We start from the raw sequence: 19533 nt of genomic DNA, 5'->3' as shown, positions 1-19533 counted from the left end.
ACCAGTTACAGAAAAGATGTGGCATGATAAATAAATAGGTGGAAGTTGTTATCTACCACTGTAGTACTTTTCTATTTTCAGCATCCTGTTTAAACTTGTTTTTTGTTCCTTTCTCCTCCTTTTGTGCAATAAATAAATTTGTGTTGCTTATTAAGGTTATGAGCATTCAGTCAATTTTGCAATCTTGCAGTTCTTTGAATATCAACTGGATTAAAAAGCTCTTCATGATTAGAGTTATAATCTTTGACAGAATATAAGGATTGAAAACCAGAAAAACAAGGACCATTGACCTTACCTCAGAAGAAATACACCCAAACACTATCATATTACAAATATGAGATAGCCTACTCCTATTGAAAGAAATTACAAAAAGGCTTGGTATTTATATATAGGAGCGTACAACATGGGTCATCGTTGATGTATTACATTACAAAACCGATTAGAATATTTTTCTATTAATGACGTTCGATGATGAACATAATTTTTACAAATAGGTAAATCTAGTTTAAGTCAGTTGCTTGGGAATTGAACTCTAACAAAGAGATTTTCTGAATTCCACCAAAACACCTAGACTATAACAAGTTCTTCTTAACAAGCTTAAGAAATTGGATTTAGATACCCATGTTATATTATTATATACAATAAAGCTTGAGTTGTCCCACTAGAGCAAATGGTTAATAGCCCCGGCTTTATGGATAATATTCAGCTAACCTATTATACTATTATATGCAATAAAACTATCCCTCTAGAGCAATTGGTTAATCACCCCGGCTTTATGGATAAGTTTCAATTAACCTGATAAAGGTGATTATATTATTATATACAATAAAGCTGAATTCAGCTAGCCAAAATGGCAAATGTGTTAACAAATGGACTAAGGGAGTTACGAAACACCTGTTATAGTCAACTTCACACAAGCACTCAGAAATTTCATTTTTAGACCGATATTTTCGTACTACTTTGATTAGATGAGTCTAAATGAAAAATTCCAGAGAATTGAAATGGAAGGATTTTATAAGGTCTAGTAATTGGCAATCCTAGTTGCGTCATTTTGTACGTATCTGGTTAAAATACCAAATCCTCAAAGTGAGGCATGTGACAAAGTTTACAAAGAGCAATAGATAAGTGACATCTTAAATAGATGTAACCATAGAAAATAGGAAAGCCATCCTGAAACCAAACCAAATCTTGATACTTGTCAAAGAACTATAATTCTCAAACATTAAAGAATTGTTGATTCTTTTGATATTCTTTGAATTCATGCTTATGCTTTGATTTTATTGTGAACCTGTGATAGGTAACATTTTACAAAATTATGTCATTCTTTGATAAAGAAAGGAGGAAAAACATTTTTCAAACAAGACAGTCTCAAATGAGGAAGGTCCTTGAAGCAGATTGTTGCCTATTCTACATCTATTGTAGAAAGAATAAGTCAGGCCAGAATGATGAAGCATTCTTGAAATCAAGTGGTCTGAAAAGCCAGAAAGTCTGGAGAATTGAACTTGTAACGCTCTCATATGACATCATTAGCAATCCATCAAGAAAGATTATCACTTATCTCATACTGAAGGCGATAAGCATCATCAGACAAATTATTTTCCCCAGCCATCAATCCATGTCTCTAGCAGATTCTCCAATCACAAAGTCATAAGTCCCATTAAGTGTATTATGGAAATGAACAAGTCACCATTTGCACTCTAGTTATACTGTGATACTGGTTCAAGTCTTGATGCATCATTATTGCCTCTTCCATGCCGATTATTTCCCTTGTCATGATTATATGCGTTGTCCTTCAGAAGATTGTTGAACTTGAAATTAAGGACTTGTGGCACAAAATAAGACATTGGAACAGATTCTACACTTATAGACATTTCATATGGGGTGACATTGGTTACAAGATTCCAAAAGTAAAGATAATCAGTTTTACCGTCAATTAAACTTTTCCATGGTTCAGTAAGAGTATGATATATCTTGGAGTAGTAGAAGAGACAGTTACTGTAGCAGTCATTGCAAGTAAATTCACCAACAGAAATCTTCTAGTTCACCCCGATGATGTTTATTTCTTCTAGTAAGGTTGTTACAGTGGATGACACCGACAACCAGGTCGAATCCACCAAATCTACTCATCAATTGCTCTAACCGATCACCATTCAGTTCTTGCGCATCTATTTTCAAAGGTATGTCAAGACAGTAGAAGGCAACCCTTGCATCACTGATTCCAGAGAAAAAGAGATAGGGCATTGATACCACCGAGGAACATGTCTCTAGCAGATCCTCCTCCTCGTGTAGGGTTTAGACGGAAACCTAGAAGCATTTCCACCTCATCAGGTTCAAGTGGAGCAACTCTATTCCTTCCAACCTATACCAGATTCCATTTTCGGTACTCATCAAGAACATACATCTGGACACTTGAAGGAAAGTAATCATTTTGTTGTCAATAGAAAAGCATCATGTATGGTGCGTGGAGGAAGTGGAATAAGAGGAAATATGTTCTCAATTGGCAGATTATGAATGTAGCCCCTTTTCCAGCAGGACAAAAATACTTTGAATCTACAAATTTTGGCTCTACATCATATAAGTACCGAGACATTTCAGTCCAAACACCAACTTGAGCAAGTGCCACATTCTCGTAGTAGAAATAAGGAGGCCCAATAGCATCTTCTGGAAGTGTTCTTTGAGTTATCTGATATGGTTCGGTAGAAACCCCAAAACCAATCATTGGATTTGAAAGATGAACATGATCATCTTTATTAAGAAGCTTCTTTTCAAGCTTCCTCTACTTCTTCCTTTTCCAAAAATCATAGTCCAAGTTTTGACTTTTCTTGTAATTGGGATTATTATATATAATGACTTCCTATCTTCTCCTGAATGAAGTGCATCAGCAGCCTTAGCCATTTGAGCAGCACATATAAAATCTGTCAATTATGCAATTGATGAATCTGGACCACATCTCTCCATGGTTATTGAAGCCTCAGCCTCTGAGTACCCCATTTTCGTCAAGTATAACAGTTTATTCTCCTTATCAAAATCAGAATTCAAGATTTCCTCGGTATCAGAAGAACTATCAATATCTTTGAAATCATCCTGAAAGATCACTTCATAATCAGATGAGTAGTTATCAGAATCAACATGTTGCATGTGTGCAGATTTTTCAAAAGCCTGTACCACTGTATATGTAGTCTTGCTATTGCATCAGATTACTGTTCACATAAATTTGTTTCTCTCCCACAGAAAAGTATATTCCAGAAATAACCTTCACTGAAAACAAGGTTCATTATGTCAGCCTGGAATGAATTACCAAGCAATTTATACTACTCTGTCTGACTAGATCCCTCCAGATCAAAAAAATGGGCACCTCATTCATAAGAGGCACATATCTCAGACGTTTCTGTCAGAATGATTGATTGCTTCTTAAGTCTGTGACAACGTGAAGAGAATTCCTCCAGTTACTTGAAAACACTGCTGTTTAGTGACACCATAATGAGAGCATTCAAGATAAACAGATTTGGGGCACGAATAAATCCACATGTACCCATAACAATGCATTGTCAAAATTGAACCTCATAGGGATCATGAGATTCAAGTCAAACAGACATTGAAAGTAAACCAGAATTAGAATGTTAGGGGCATTTTGAAGGCCCAAGTCAGACAAATCCATGTGGGACATCTTGAAAGCCCATTTTCAACCATAAATAGAATGGTGGGGCATTTTGAAAGCTCATAGCAATATTAATATTTGGGCATTCTTGGAGGCTCATCTCAGCAAGAAGTAATGTTGAGCATACTTTTAACATCTGTATCAGCAGATGTTGGGAATTTTGAAGGTTACTTCAGACAGATCCATGTGGGGCATTTTGAAGACTCGGATTAACAAGAAACTAATGTTGGGGCATGCTGAAAGCCCATTTCAATCAGAATCAGGAACGTTGGTGCATTTTGAACATCTGTAGAAGCAAATGCTAGGGCATGCTGAAATCCCACATCATCATGTGTTAAAGATCATTGATTTTGAGAAAATATTTCCAATCAGACAGAAAGATATGAAGAATAAAAAGGGTAAAACAGTGACAGTCGAGCTATCTATACATAATTGCTTCGTTCATCAGGAAGTTGCATTAGGGTCCTATTGTTGAACAAATATTTACTCAGCAAGTATGGTTTCAAATACCCAATCTTCTTAACCATGTGTTACATGACAGCATGTTCTTTAAATTTGGTCCCCATGTAGACCGTTCGATCCAGGGTTCAGTTCCTCAAGATTTCGACTTTGAATTTTTTATTCTGTATGTCGGTGATGATTGAACATATTTCTTTGAGATTCCTGGCAGTTAGTTTTAATTATGTTGTTGAGGCTACAAAATCATTTTTCACATCAGTTTTGCCTACTTGATGACATTAAAGAAAGAGGCTTGACTTATGTATGTTACCCTTATTCCCGTTGTTATTGGAGTTATCATTGCCAGCCAGGGTGAATTGAGTTTTCATCTATTTTGGGTTTTATCCTGTGCGTTTCATCCCAGCGGTAAGAATTCCATGGATATCGTTCTGTACATAGGCTCCTATAGCTGATATGTTTCTAATTCCTACAACACTTGTTATGGAAAAAACGTGATCAATATCACACTTACCCTTGCCTGAGACAATATCAAGATCAATTGGTATCTCTTATTTCAATTCATCACTAGCATATCTCGCGAATTTGATCAACTTTTTGGTCACACCAGCATCTCATTTGTATTCCTATTGAGTTTTGTTCTCAAGTGGTCTTGTGCCGTTATACGAAAGTTCTGAGCGCTACGAAAGAGCCTCCCTGACCAGAAATCTGTGCATAAGTCACATGAAATGATGAATGTGTTGTCAAATAGCATCTGTGCAGAAGCCACAGGAAGGATGAATGTGTTGTCAAATGTTTTACTAGCATCTGAGCATAAACCACATGAGATGATGAATGTATTGACAAATGTTTTACAAACCAGTCATTCTGATGTTGAACCAATGTTGTAATCAGATGGTTTCCATTTATTGGTTCAAGATGAAGTTTGTCTTCTTCAACCTCAAGGGTAGAAGTGAGATATGATGAAGATTTCTTTCCACAGAAGGGAAGCTGAAATTTTTAACAATAAGAAACTAGTAGAGCCAACTAAAGTTGAATGATAGGTTATTGTTAAATAACTTGACATGATATGGTTCAAGTTGTATTGTTCGAGATATAATTAGATGTGTAGACGTGAAAGGAATTATGATAAATCCTCATTGTGATGTGTTTCAAGAGTTAAAACAGAACAGACTCTACTCTCCCAATTAATCCTTGCTGAGTCAGGCATATCTACATCTAACCTCTTCAAAGATGATAGATTCTCTTTTCAAAGATGAAAGCTTTATTGGATTTCTACACAAGTCCAAGCAAAGAAAGCCTATGTTATCAAAGATAAAAATGGGGCATCAAGGTCATAATTTTGATTACGGCAAGAATTCCATAAATGAAACATTTCTTCTGAGACTTAAATCAAGCAAAGAAGACACAAAGAAGACATAATTTTGACCAAGTGAAGGAAGACCGAGTTCACCACTTTGAAATCAAATAAAAATGAACTTAATATTCATGCATCATATTTAGGCATTTGCAAAAATAGGTGCATTTCCATTCATTTTATCCATGTTGAATTTTGACAGGAATTTCAAAGATTTTAGCAAAGATTCAAATCCATCACAATGGATCAACATTTCCAGAAGGAGTTCATAATGAGAAGAACTCATCTGAAGAAGGAAGAAGAAGTTTATAATGAGAAGAGCTTGTTCAACCTTTTTCTCAAATCCGTCACTTGATGGATCAACATTTCCAGAGAAAGTTCATAATGAGAAGAACTCATCTGAAGAATGAAGAAGAAGTTCATAATGAGAAGAACTCATCTGAAGAATGAAGAAGAAGTTCATAATGAGAAGAGCTTGTTCAACCTTTTGCTCAAATCCATCACTTGATGGATCAACATTTCCAGAGAAAGTTCATAATGAGAAGAACTCATCTGAAGAAGGAAGAAGAAGTTCATAATAAGAAGAACTTGTTCAACCTTTTGCTTTAATTCATCACCCGATGGATCAACATTGCCAGGTCAAGTTCATAATAAGAAGAACTCATCTGAAGAAAGAAGAAGAAGTTCATAATGAGAAGAACTTGTTCAACTTTTTGTTTGAATTCATCATTCTATGGATCATTATTACCAGCTAGAGTTCATAATGAGAAAAACTCATCTGAAGAAGGAAGAAGAAGTTCATAATGAGAAGAACTTGTTCAACTTTTTGCTCGAATTCATCACTTGATGGATCAACTTTTCCAGAGAGAGTTCATAATGAGAAGAACTCATCTGAAGAAGGAAGAACTTGTTCAATCTTTTTCATGATTCTATCACAGAAGGAGATAGATCATCATCAACATTACCAGAAGTGTTCATAATGAGAAGAACTCATTTGAAAGAGAAGAATTTGTTCAACTATTTGCTAGATTGCATTATAGAATGAGATAAATTGTCATCCCCAGTGGAAAAGTTCATAATGAGAAGAACTAATCCCAAAGAAGAACTTGTTCAACATTTCCATCATAATCAAGTGAAGTCAAATGAAAAAAAACTTATTGTCTTTTCGTCTTTGCCCTATTCTCGTTAACACAAGAATGAACAAAGAGGGGCAGCTGAAGACACTAGTTTTTTTATTTCATTTATTTTATTTATTATTATTATTTTGTTTTAATATTATTATTATATTATTATTATTAAATAAATAATTTATTATTATTACATTTTTACATGCCCATTTACAAATCTTGAAGCCCAAAGAAATGCAAACCTAACCCGGTTGAGAAACCCTAACCCTTCTAAGGTTTCCCCAAGCTGCCAGCCGCCGTTGTGAAGATGAGCAGCCGCTTTATCCTTTGCTGCTAGGTGGTCCAACCGACGCTACCGACGTTTCCACTGCCAGGTGCTTCAACTACAACGCCGCCATCCTCAACAGCTGCCACGACGCCCGTCGAAGCCCCAGAAGAGTCATTCTAGCCGTCCACGCATCCCATTCTTCCGTGAGTCACCATAAGTTCGGTGACTCACCAAAGTTTACTCCTTTAACCAGTCTAAAGCCATCACCGTGGTGGCCTATAAAAATGGCCACCATACATGCGAAAAGAAAACAACAGAGAGCAACAGAGGAGCCGGAGAGAACAACCAACGCAGCAACAAAGAGAAGGACAACAACCCATCAAGCATACAACAATCAACAGACAGAAAGCAAGCAAAAACCTGAGAGCAAATACAAACCGAGAGAAAAGAAAAAAAAAACCGAGAGACTTACCACATAGCATAACTCTAAACGTCGTCGGAAAATCAAAAAAACCGAAGGTAGTTTTTTTTAAGATCTACGTAAATTCGGGGCTATTTAAAGGAAACGGAGGTCTAAATCGGTTTTAGGTATTACCGATCTATCTTTTGAGGGGGGTTTTTTCTTTTCCGGCCACCAGAGGCGGTGTCCGGCAGTGGTGGTCGGCACCGGAGCACGGTTGCCGACCGGAACTCTAATCCCTCCGATGAGGGATTTGAAGAGAGAGGCGAGAGAGAATGTTAAACTCTCTCAGTTTAGAGAGAGAAGAAGAAAGAACAAATGAGAAAATGGCCCTTAAGGCCGGCTATAACAGGGTTTAAATACCCTCACCAAAACGACGTAGTTTTGATGAGGGGCCTTTGTGTAATTTCACGCACGACTAAACTATTCCCGCAACCACTGTACCTTTAAAAACTTGCAATTTGATCATTATAGTATGTTTTTATTTATTATAATTTGGTTTTCCCATTTTAATTTATACTAGTTTATTCCTTTACAGTAAATATATATATTAGGCAAATATCCGATTTAGCCGTCATAATTTTATTAATAAATATTTTAAACCCCGAATTATATATTTTAATTTGTTTTAATTTAATGTGCTAATTTAATATAATTTTATTTTAGTCACCAAATTAATAAATGGGTAAAATAACATGTTTAATCCATGTAATTATAAATAATTAATTATGAATTAGGTATTTAATTTCATTAGTTTATAATTTAATCACTAATTTTTATAGTTCTCATTTTTTTACTATGAATTTTATATATGAATATAATTTAATTGCTTTAAATTTCAATTATTTGTTGTTTAAAAACTCTCAAATTTGTTGTCAATTAGATATTCATGATTAATTTGCCTTTAATGTTTCATTCTCCTTAATTACTTGTAATCTTAATGCTTATATCTTTGACTTTATTTTCCTTTTCATTTATTTATAATTGGTATCTTAAATTTACTTTCCATTTTATCCATTTTAAATCATAATATAAATTAATACCATTTGATTTTATTATATAATTATTTATTAAAATACAAATCTCTTTTAGTATTTATTCTATTCATTTACAATGATTGCTTTTCTTATATATGGTATTATTATATATAACGTTAAATGTGTTTATATTATAGTTTTAATTCTTATTTATTTTATTCATTATTAGATTGCAATTTATTTTATTTAATTAGTACCCTGTTAATTTCAATATATTTAAATTATTACTTTAATTATTATTTTATTATATTAGTCATATATATATATATATATATATATATTTGTTTAAATAATAAATATTTACTTATTTTTTATATATTAAGAAAGGGCAGTCTTAAAGCAACTGGATGTCCATTTATTGATATTTTTAAATAAATAAATATTTTACTTTTATAAATTATATCTATTTTTAATTATTTTAATTATTTTTAGATAAATATTTTATATTTATTTATTTATTTATTTATTTTATATCTATTTTTAATTATTTTAGTATTGAGAACAAGTGTTGATAATGCTCAATCCCACATAGTATTGGAAATACTATTGGGAATGGTATTTAAGGCTTGGCTTTCCCACTTCTTTGTTGAGTGATAGAGAACAAGGGGACTCTCGCGCGCCGCCGCCGCCGTCTCGTCTCGTCTCGTGGTCGTTGTGATTTTGGACTATCGCAACGAATTTGAAATAAATCGCAACGTGAACTTCGACTATCGCAACGAACTTGGAATAAATCGCAACGCGAACTTCGACTATCGCAACGAACTTGGAATAAATCGCAACGCGAACTTCGACTATCGCAACGAACTTGGAATAAATCGCAACGCGAACTTCGACTATCGCAACGAACTTGGAATAAATCGCAACGCGAACTTCGATTATTGCAACGAACTTGGACTATCGCAACGCGAACTTGGACTATCGCAACGAATTTGGAAAATAGTCGAAGTTCGCGTTGTGATAGTCGATGTTCGCGTTGCGAATCTGGAAACTGATTTGCGATACCGGAGATCGCGTTGCGAATTATCGATCGCATTGCGATTTAATTGGTCATTTTGGCAAATCCAAAAAAAATTGGTTAAAATCGTATATTATAAAGTATTTTTGGTCACTGAAATTATTTTCCCTGTACAAAATCCATAGCTTTTATTCTGGTTACTGTACATAGTTGTTGTTGATGTTTTTTCTACTTTACCTCACAGGGTTCGATACCAGTCGTTCCATCTAGGGTGCAATTGCTCGAGTATTTGCTGCTCGATCCAGTGCCAAAATTTCTACTCTGCGTTATAATCTTCACCCTTAATGGAAAGGAGACTTCTCCATTAGTGACTACTTTGACATCATTTCTTGTTTGGAACTCCTCCAGCCCCTGCTTATTATTACAATTGGCTACCAATTGGGTTCAACAACGGGTTTCTTTAAGCTGGGTGATAGTCCTAATTTTTCAATAGCTTCATTCATTTATTCTAGAAATAACAATTTAACTTGAAATAAGCGTCGATCTGACCTGATTTGAAAGGGTTGAATTTTTTAAAAGATAAAATATGTCAATAGTTTTTTTTGTTTTTTATCTGACTGACTTTAGTCAACGGTTTTTTAATTAAGTGAACTTAATCCCTTACGTTAACAATCCATTCTATTTTAGTCCATTGACCGTTAACTATATAATGGTCTTCTTCTTCTTAAATTTATTTAAGGGTAGACTTTTCCTCATTTTTGACACGATCACGGTGTATCCGTCTTCAGCCGTCGGCACTAATTCGGCTCCATAGTTGACATTCCATCCCACAACTCGGAGCTCCCAAACCAGAAGGTCTGCAAATTCAAGCAGCAAATATAGTTTCATATATTGAATTCATATTTACTAATTGTACAAATGTTTTCATCATACCTCAGTTATAGGGAATTCAATGGTGTGCTTGGTTGCTGGCTTGATTGTCACCTCTGTTACGACATCCACCACAGTGAACTCTTGTTCACCTTCTCAGCTCAGTCCACCATATTGAACCGGTACTTGTTCAGGAGCAATATATCTATTTTTCTATCAAAAGAAATGAGCAATATATCCATGTATGATCAAACAAGCAAATTAAAAGAAGAAAATGATTGGAAATCCACCGACTTGAAGAGGGTTTCAGCAGATTTGGATGGGACCTGCACATACAAACTTGCTCTTGGTTCTCTGAGTCAAAAGGACTGATCATCCTATTGAAAGCCAAGTACAACCATGGAACATCGATGAACACCTTCAAATTCCAAAACCCATCATCGATGCTGGTTCAAATTTAGCAAGAAATTATAGAACATATATACGGAGTTGAATCATACTTGTTTGGCCACAAATTCTGGATAGTTATCCTGCAGCAAGTTGAGGGCTTGGTTAGTGGCTTGTCTAAGCTCTTTTTTGTCTGGTCCAGGTGAATTCTTGAGATCGTTCACTTGAACGATTGTGTTGATACCATTAGGAGTGAAATCAAGTTTACGAATGCTCTTTTCCAAGAACTGAATCCTCCATCTCAAGAACTTGGTTCGTTATTCTAATAAAACACCAATATTAAACAAATCTGTGCTATTAGGCCAAACCCTAAACAAGTCTATTCCATGAAAAGCACAATGCCTAGCTGTTTTCATCGAGGAATCAATGAAAGACTTCCTTATAAAAGATGATGAGACCACTGAAGTCATTAACCTTTTCACTAGATATAAGTTTCCCAGTTGCAGATATCCCATTCTAGACGAATAACAGTGCTTTAACGGATGGGTTTCTTCGTTTGACAATGATTGTAAAAGTTGAGAAATATTATTCAGAGGCAGAGAGGATAAAGAGCTTCTAATTTGAGCCGTTCAATTCAGTAAAGACACATGAAAGATGAGTGAAAAAAAAAGAACAAGCAGAATTTAGCGTACCAGTAACCAGTTTCAATCCAAGTTTGTGCACCAGAGAAGTGGAATTGAGAGGAAAGGAAGAAGAAGATAGCTGGAAAGAAAGGAAGACGCGTGGGTTTTTTTTTAATTGTCAACTCAGACTCCAGGTTAACAGAAGTTAATGGTCGAGGGACCTGAACTTCGATCAGAACGAAAATAAAAGGGACCACTGACATAGTTTATTTTTTTAAAAAAAATTGAGTTTATGTTAGTTCGGATCGAATTTTTTAAAGGATTAAGGTCGGGTTTGGGTGGATTGTGAAAAAAACACCAACCTGACATAACCGGCAAATAATAATATAATTATATTTTAAATTATTATTATTTTTTATTTAAGTTATTATGTTATATAGGGTCGGATCGGAGTCAAGTTGCGGATACATATTATATATTGGTATATTCAATCACACGGTGAGATAGTGTAAGTTCTTGTAATGTTAGCAGTAACATTTTAACAATTATAATATTATAAACAATGATTGATATCAAACATTGTATAATTGCTACCTAAGTTACAAGAAGTCATGATTTGACATGACACTTCTTTGATTCACCTTTCATGTATATAATTTTTCCTTCATATTTAGATTCGATACAAGTTATGAAATAGTCACACTTGTATAATTCATCTAATGTTATTTGATATGGTGAGTAAACTATGATAAGTATGATATCTACTATCAATTGATTTGAACACAATCATATATTTCTAGTCTTAATCAATTGGCTAATGATATTGCTCTTATTACGTATGAGAGACAAACTTATATTCATTAATCATATCCCACTACATAGATTGCTCAAGTCTTTATGTTACAACTTGTTATGATTAGGGGTGTTCACTATTTGATTTTAATTAACCAACCAAACTGAATTAGTTTGATCGAGGAACGATTAATGTTTTTTTAATATTCAGTTAACGGTTAATTCGGTTCAAAATCTGTTAATTAACTGAAATTATTAAATATTATATATATATTATAAACATATTTTAAGCTCAATCTCTTTAAAAATTAATACCTGATTATTTTTTTAATCATACTAGACTCATTAAGTTATCAATACCTAATTAGATTTTAACTCAAATAAAAAATATACATCTATTATATTTAAATTAATCTAATTATAAAACATTATTAAAAAATCGATTAATTCGGTTAACCGACCGAAATAACCGAACTTTGTTTGGTTTGGTTAATATTTTCAAAAAAAAAGTCTGGTTTGATTAACGGTTAAAGAAAAAAATCAGTTAATTCGATTAATAGTAATTATGCTCGGTCGGTGGCCGAATTAACTGTTTGAATACCCTAGTTATATAATTTAATTGGTCTATATGTCTTCTGTATGAAATCGTTGTTTTGCAAGATTGGAAAATCAATAGACTTATGGTTACTTTTTGAATGAAATCCAAGTGTTTTCGGTCTATAAGTCTTCTGAAATCACGATTGACTATCTTTTAATATGCTCTTTTTAATGAAGATAACGTTTGCAAAAATTCATATTCAAAATCAATACGTGATTTTATAATAATTACGAAATTTTAATATTTTTATTGATTATTTGTAATTTAAATTAATATAGGATTATGAATTATATATTAGGATTACATTTATTATTTTTTATTATTTTACTAGGAGTTTAAATTATTAGGAGACAAGATAATATCAACGCTATCTTGTACAAATTTAATTAGAGTAGAATAATATTCTATATTATTTATTTTATTAGTAATTCATCGTTATTTGTATTAATAAGTAATAATTATTAAAAATTATCATTCCTTAAATCTTAATACTTTAATTAGTTTTTACAACATAATTATTTTTAATTAATTTTAAAATTTAAAATTAATTTAGTTAAAGAAGATAAACTATTAAAAAAAATCAAATGTTCCATAATGAGTTAATCGGATATCATATAAGTTAAAAATTACTAAATTGTTTGTACTTTGAATTATAATTAATATTGTAATGATATTTGTGTATTTTATAGTTCTGTATAATCTTTAAATAACTAATTAAAAATTACACTTTTAAAGATTAAACTCACATTTAATAGCATCTATATATGAATTCTATAGCACTCCGCCAATAGTTATTTTTTATAAAATTTTACAAAATATAACCATTTTATAAAATAAATATTATCCATACACATATGCGTTTCACGAGTTAACCGACACCAACTCAGTTGGAAATTGCTTGAAAGATGACATGGGTAGGTATCGAAACTTGAAAGATGACATTCATACCTTTTAGAGGATATCAAAATCCTAGTTATTTTTCAATACACCGAAACTAAAAGATACATCAATACTAAGAAAGGGTGTCGATATTTAGGTTATGGTATTAATATCATAGGAGGTATCGGTACTTTGAGTCCTAATAATAATTTTACATTGGATAAATAATACAAATGGTTATTATTGTTTCAAAAGTAATAAATCAATCATTAGTGTTATCAATTTGTATCAAATCGATCACTTTTCATTTAACAACAGTTATTGTGGGTGACATAAAACTGATGTGACACGTTAATTGTTGATTTAACACGTTAATTGTTGATTTGACACATAAATCATTTGATTTGTCGTTTGACTCGTCTCTAACCCCATTCCCCTCTCTCTCTCTTTTCTTATTGTGAACAAACTCGTCATGATGGCAAACTCTTCCACTAAGAGATCTATTAGTACCATTTGGCTTTTTTAGATGCTTGATTGTATTATTTCAACAATGTGGTCTTTGATAATGAAACCTTTTCCCATTAACTTACTCAAGAAAAGAGATAGGAATGGGGTTAGAGAGTAGTCAAATGGCGGTCAACGTGTCAGATCAGCAGTTGATGCATCACGTTAGTTTTATGTTATCCATGTAACAGTTATTAACGACGAGTGGTTGATTTGTTACAGATCGATAACATTATTGGTTGATGTGTAACTTTTGAAACTCTAGTGGGGGAAAAAAATTTACTCAAACATCAATGATCTTTTGTGTAGTTTACCCTTTCAAATTTGATAAATAAATATTTTATATTAGTGTAAAATCATTATAAGTAACAAAATCATGTTCCCTTAAATTTTGAACCTACAAAATAGGTGAACAAAGAACAAACAATATTTGATATGAAAACTCATGCTTCATATATTAGTGAAAACATGTCAAACTTATTTGGTTTTAACTCAAAAATTTATTGTAATGAATCATAATTTTAAGACATATTTTTAGTATTTGCAACTCTTGAAAAATATTATAAATATACGTCCAACAAATTATTTAGAAATAGAATTTCATTTCTCAAATGATTTTAACCAAGATTTAAAACACATATTTTTTAGATTTAAAACACATATTTTTGAAGTTTAAAATATTTTGAAAATGTTCCCAAAAATATTTTGTAGAAGTTTCATAAATAACTTTAAAAAAATAAATATAAAAATTATCTTAAATGTTTGTATATCCTTATTAAATAAGACTTAACAAAATCATAGAATCTCTATAAGGATTCCATAAAAGTTGATTTCATGGTCAAAGACTATTGAAGGAGGGATTGATATCACCCTCATTAGGTTAAAAAATTATGGTCACAAAGCAAGAATATCGTATTCTTATTTTTTTAATAGTATGAAGTGAGTCCAGACGCACATACTCTACAAATATAGCTATTCGAACCTATATCATTTAAGAAAACTAATATCTTTTATCATCGAAATCACTCAATGTGTTCACAAAGTATGAACTTATAGTTCTAATTAAAGATGACTTGTTAAAAAAGAACCTTATATATATATATATATATATATATATATAATATTTGTTTCTGAAATTAAGATGGAAAAGAAGAAGAAGAAAAACTTGTTAAATCCAGTGAAAGTCTGTACCTGTCAAAACGATTAAATTTCTTCACTGTACAGCATAATTCCTTAATTGTAACGTTAAGGATCGTGACCGAGTCGAAGCTCCAAATCTATTTCATCTTCTTTCATGATTCCCCTCATCATCATTTCATTGTCATCGACGATTGTAGTTCCGATTCGTAACCTCAAATTGGGACCCAAAAGCTCTTCATTGATGCTGAAAGATTGCGGCCTGGCATATGCAAGAAAATCACGGTCATAATAACCATATGGGATTCTAGGGTTAGATACTTGTGCTTGAAGATTCACGGGACCATTTTCATGAGTTGGGATTGTTGGAACGTATCTAGGGTTCATGGACTCCTCATTCATCGGTCGAATCGGAACCGTAGAGCTCGTCTGTTTCCTAGCCTTGGCTCGATCTTTCCGATGTATGTTCATGTGCCCTCCCAAGGCCTGACCGTTGGTGAAACCTCGTTTGCAGAAGGTGCACTTGTAGGAGCGTTTGGCGGTCGCCGTCGCCGTGTCTTTGCCGACACGGTCGTTTTCTTCGATCGGGGCATCGGGGCTTCCTTGCTTTCCGACTGATTCCATCCTCAAACGAACGATAGCTTTGCTACCCTAATTACAATAAGAAGAAAGGGGACGTAGGACAATTAGAAGAAATTGGGTTTGCCATTGTATAAGTAAAGACTAGATTTTTGGCGTTTGCGTTTGGAGTTTTCCTTTTCGGCTTTATTATGATGGCTCCAATTGCTGTATTTTACTCTGTAATATAATTTATTCTCTTCCTCACATGTACTCTCACAAAGAGACAATTTGATTTACTAAACGAGCATGCTTATGTTCTTTTCACCCATGGTTTCTCACTTAGGTATTCTCTTTCGCTCTAAACAACATTAAACACTAATGTATTGGTCGAGATGTTAGTAGGGGAAAAAAATTCACAATTCTCTTTGAAATTTGTCAAATATCTTTTTAATATATTCAAAATTTTAAAATATAATTTTTTATTAGCGTTGGGTAAATACAAAACAGTATATGTTTAAAATATTTTCAATCATTTGACAATAAACGTTCATATACCTCTACAAACGTCGTACTCCATTTGACAATAAACGTTCATATACCTCTACAAGCGTCGTACTCAAGCCCAAGATAACAGGACATGGTACCATTAAGATATTTATTGACTAAAGTGTTTTCTTTTAAGTGAAAATGTTGGGGAAAATACCATAAACCCTAGATTGGAAGGATTCGTATATGACCTTATGGCATGCATGCTTCATTTTATCAAGAAAAAAAGGGTTTCATCGAGGCTTATGTCTTATTATAGCCACAACCTTAATCTGATTTGAACTCAAGACGTTATTTAAGTGATATCAAATTGTTTATCACTTTATTTTACCACTAGTTGATGATAACCATTTTTAATTATTTAGATTTGAATTCTAACAATACTGTTTGTCTATTCAGTGTATGCTAATTGGAGAGAATTTATTCAATTAATAAAAACTATTTGCTTCGTTTTTTCTCTTGTCATTAATCTACTTATAACTAACTTCGGAGTAGCTATCAACTTTCATATTTACATAAGAAAATGGAAATTTCTCTTTGAAAATTTGATATGAAAAAAAAAATAATAAAGTTGATGGTTTTTATTATTTGAGATCATAAATCATGTGATGAGTACGGGTGGATAGCTCGATTTGAAAATTCAATTTTTTTATTTGAATTGATTTGAAAAAAAAATTCGAGTGGATAAGTAGGGGTGAGCAATTTGATTTGAAAACTCAATTTTTTTGACTTGACTTGAGTCGAGCTGAGTCCCTCAACTCTGTATAATCTATGTCTATTGTATATGAAAAATATGAAGAAATATATATGTACACGTATATGATTATAGAAATATGTTTAAATTAAAACCAATTAGTATTATAACATTATAAATATTTTCAATTAAATTTAAACATAAACTCTAATAATTCGACTCAAAAAATTTTAAATAAAGTTTGAGTTATAAAAAATGACTTCTCAACTCGACTAACTTAGAATTCTTTGACTTAATTCAACTACATTGAATACTTACCCCTAATAGTAAAGAAAATTAATATAACTACTTTTTTCTTGTTGGAGGGTTATGGATAATATTGAGACTAAAATGGGTCTTAAGAACGCGTTCAAGATTAATTATTGACCCTTACCCTTAAAACATATGGTTTTATATTTCTTTTTCAAGTTTAAAAGGGATATACTTGATCAAATGTAATTGTAATTATAAATTAATTAAGAGGTTAGTTGATGTACAAATGGAAGATAGGCGTGAATGACAACAGCGCAAGCGCTGTATTAATTTCTTGCGCAGTGCCAGTTCATTTCGCTTCACTTGGAGTTTTTCTACTCTGTGATATTCGCTGTTGTCTGGGCTGTTCATCGACGACCATCTTATTATTCGTGGGTGGGCCAAAATATCCTCATAAATCTTTCATACCACCATATCCATAGCTAAGTTCATTATGGGAATCTTGAAGGAATTGATTTTTTGCAAATATTAATTGAACTTTATGCGACGGCATGGAGCCATGGATAATTAGTGTATTTTTGGTATTAAAATTAGAGACCAAATGGTTAAACTTAGAGGTATATTTGTAGAAGGAAGAAATTGGGGGGACCAAGAAAGTAAATTACCCGTTGCAAGAAAAAAATTCTGATTTGAATGGCTTATTCGTGGGTTTGATTATATAGGGGACATGGTGACCTCACTCCCTTAATTTCCAAAACTTATCCATTTCCCTTCTTCCTTCTTCCTTTCCTCACCAATCACCATTATTGGCTTTTGGTGTTGAGATAAGCATCTTCTTCTTCATGCCATGAGCTTCATTTGGAGATGCAAATCTCCATAGAAAGGGGTTGATGGTTGAGTTAGGGTTTTATAGGGGGTTTGATTAGAAGTGGGATTCATTGAGGTTTTGGGAGTTTTGGGCTTTCACCCTTTAGATGTGTTGTAATCCTTTCCATTGCTTATATGTTTAGTGAAAGGAGAAAATCATCCCAAGCTAAAGGTAAAGAAAAGCTTGAAGTAGGGTCAATGAGCCTTCTTTTTGGTTTTTTTTTTTTTGGCTAAGATAATGCATTTATATTCTTTGTACATTCATATGAACCGTAAATGTATATGAGCTTGCACATTCATGTGAACTATAAATGTAAGAGCTTGTAGGTTAAAATGCATGTTTGGTGTGTTAAATGGCAAGGTGCATAAATTGTCTTATATTTGATAATTTTGACATTAAAAGTTGTTATAATTGTCGAATATTGATGCATTGCATGGGATCTCCTAGTGGCCTTAAGTATTGATTTAGGGATCATATGGATGGATTAGAGCCAATATAAAGTGAATTTTCGAGCCCAAGGAGATAAAAACTGCCCTTTAATATAAATATTGTTCTAGCTGTATCGATATCCTTTGAATATTAAGAATAAATATGAGTTTTTAAGTAATGAGTATTGATTCCAATTCATTTGATATTGGTATCGTTCATATGGTATCAATATCATAGGGTGAGTATCGATACTGGACAAACTTTGAATAATTTTCTAATATTGGTATCTGTACAAGAATTTTACAACACTAAGTATCAATATGCATATCGGTACCAATAACACTTTGAAGCCATTAGGATGCTTTGATGTTTGAATAAATTCGGGAATGATTTTAACGGTTCATAACTAGCTTTAAGACTTTGATAATAAACATTTTCATAACCTGTTAAATAAAGATAAACCAACAATTTAGTATTACATTTTCATATATGATTTAGTGTCTTTCGATGCTAAATGCATATTGATACTTAGTGTTATAAAATTCTTGTTCCATGATGCTTGATCCAGGTTATGTGGCCCAGATTAGTGGCTAACAAGATCCTTGGAAAGAGATTAGGAAGCAACAGCTTTATCGCATATTTTCCCAGAAAAAAGAAAATATTCAAAGCTTGGATAAGCCATCGTTGAATACCAACACTATAATTATTTTTTGATCTTGGTTGTTTCACTAGGAATATTCATACAATGATAATTAGTGTCATCGTCTTCATCTTCTTTTCCAGTTCTCAAGAAATTGTACCCCATAGCGCATCCAACGTGTTGGGATCAGAAAATATCAAGAAATATAATTCCTTGATTAGACGGGCTTTGATCAACACCACCACACAGAAATAACATTTCAACAAAGAAGGAAAGCTATCAAATGATGAAAAGAGCAATAGGCCCAATTATTTTTCAGATATTCAAATAATCTAAAATCGAGATTTTTCTGATTATTATACAATCCGATTATTCAATTTTTTATCGGATTTTCTATTCAAATTATTCGAATAAACATATCATCAAATAAACATA

At 32.7% G+C, this 19533-nt stretch overlaps 1 protein-coding gene and 1 long non-coding RNA gene across 2 annotated transcripts; both read right to left on the bottom strand.

The window, feature by feature from the left end:
- Window positions 1-10078: 10078 nt before the first annotated feature.
- LOC120201798 lies at window positions 10079-10593 on the bottom strand. Its single transcript, XR_005523674.1, has 3 exons — window positions 10483-10593; window positions 10252-10393; window positions 10079-10175 (listed from the first exon to the last, which is right to left on the bottom strand). It is a non-coding gene; the product is annotated as an uncharacterized LOC120201798 (long non-coding RNA).
- A 4623-nt stretch (window positions 10594-15216) lies between these two features.
- LOC120201894 (transcriptional regulator TAC1-like) lies at window positions 15217-15732 on the bottom strand. Its single transcript, XM_039202419.1, has one exon. The coding sequence runs from the start codon at window positions 15730-15732 to the stop codon at window positions 15217-15219; it is 516 nt and encodes a 171-aa protein (XP_039058350.1).
- Window positions 15733-19533: the final 3801 nt, after the last annotated feature.

The sequence above is a fragment of the Hibiscus syriacus genome, unplaced genomic scaffold, assembly GCF_006381635.1.
Source record: "Hibiscus syriacus cultivar Baekdansim isolate YM2019G1 unplaced genomic scaffold, ASM638163v2 tig00008013_pilon, whole genome shotgun sequence".
In the NCBI taxonomy this organism is placed as follows: domain Eukaryota; kingdom Viridiplantae; phylum Streptophyta; class Magnoliopsida; order Malvales; family Malvaceae; genus Hibiscus; species Hibiscus syriacus.
This window is presented reverse-complemented; position numbering and strand designations above follow the sequence as displayed.

What these genes read in the sequence shown, in the direction of transcription:
- LOC120201894 (XM_039202419.1), bottom strand. Translation starts at nt 15,732, where the DNA reads ATGGAATCAGTCGGAAAGCAAGGAAGCCCCGATGCCCCGATCGAAGAA.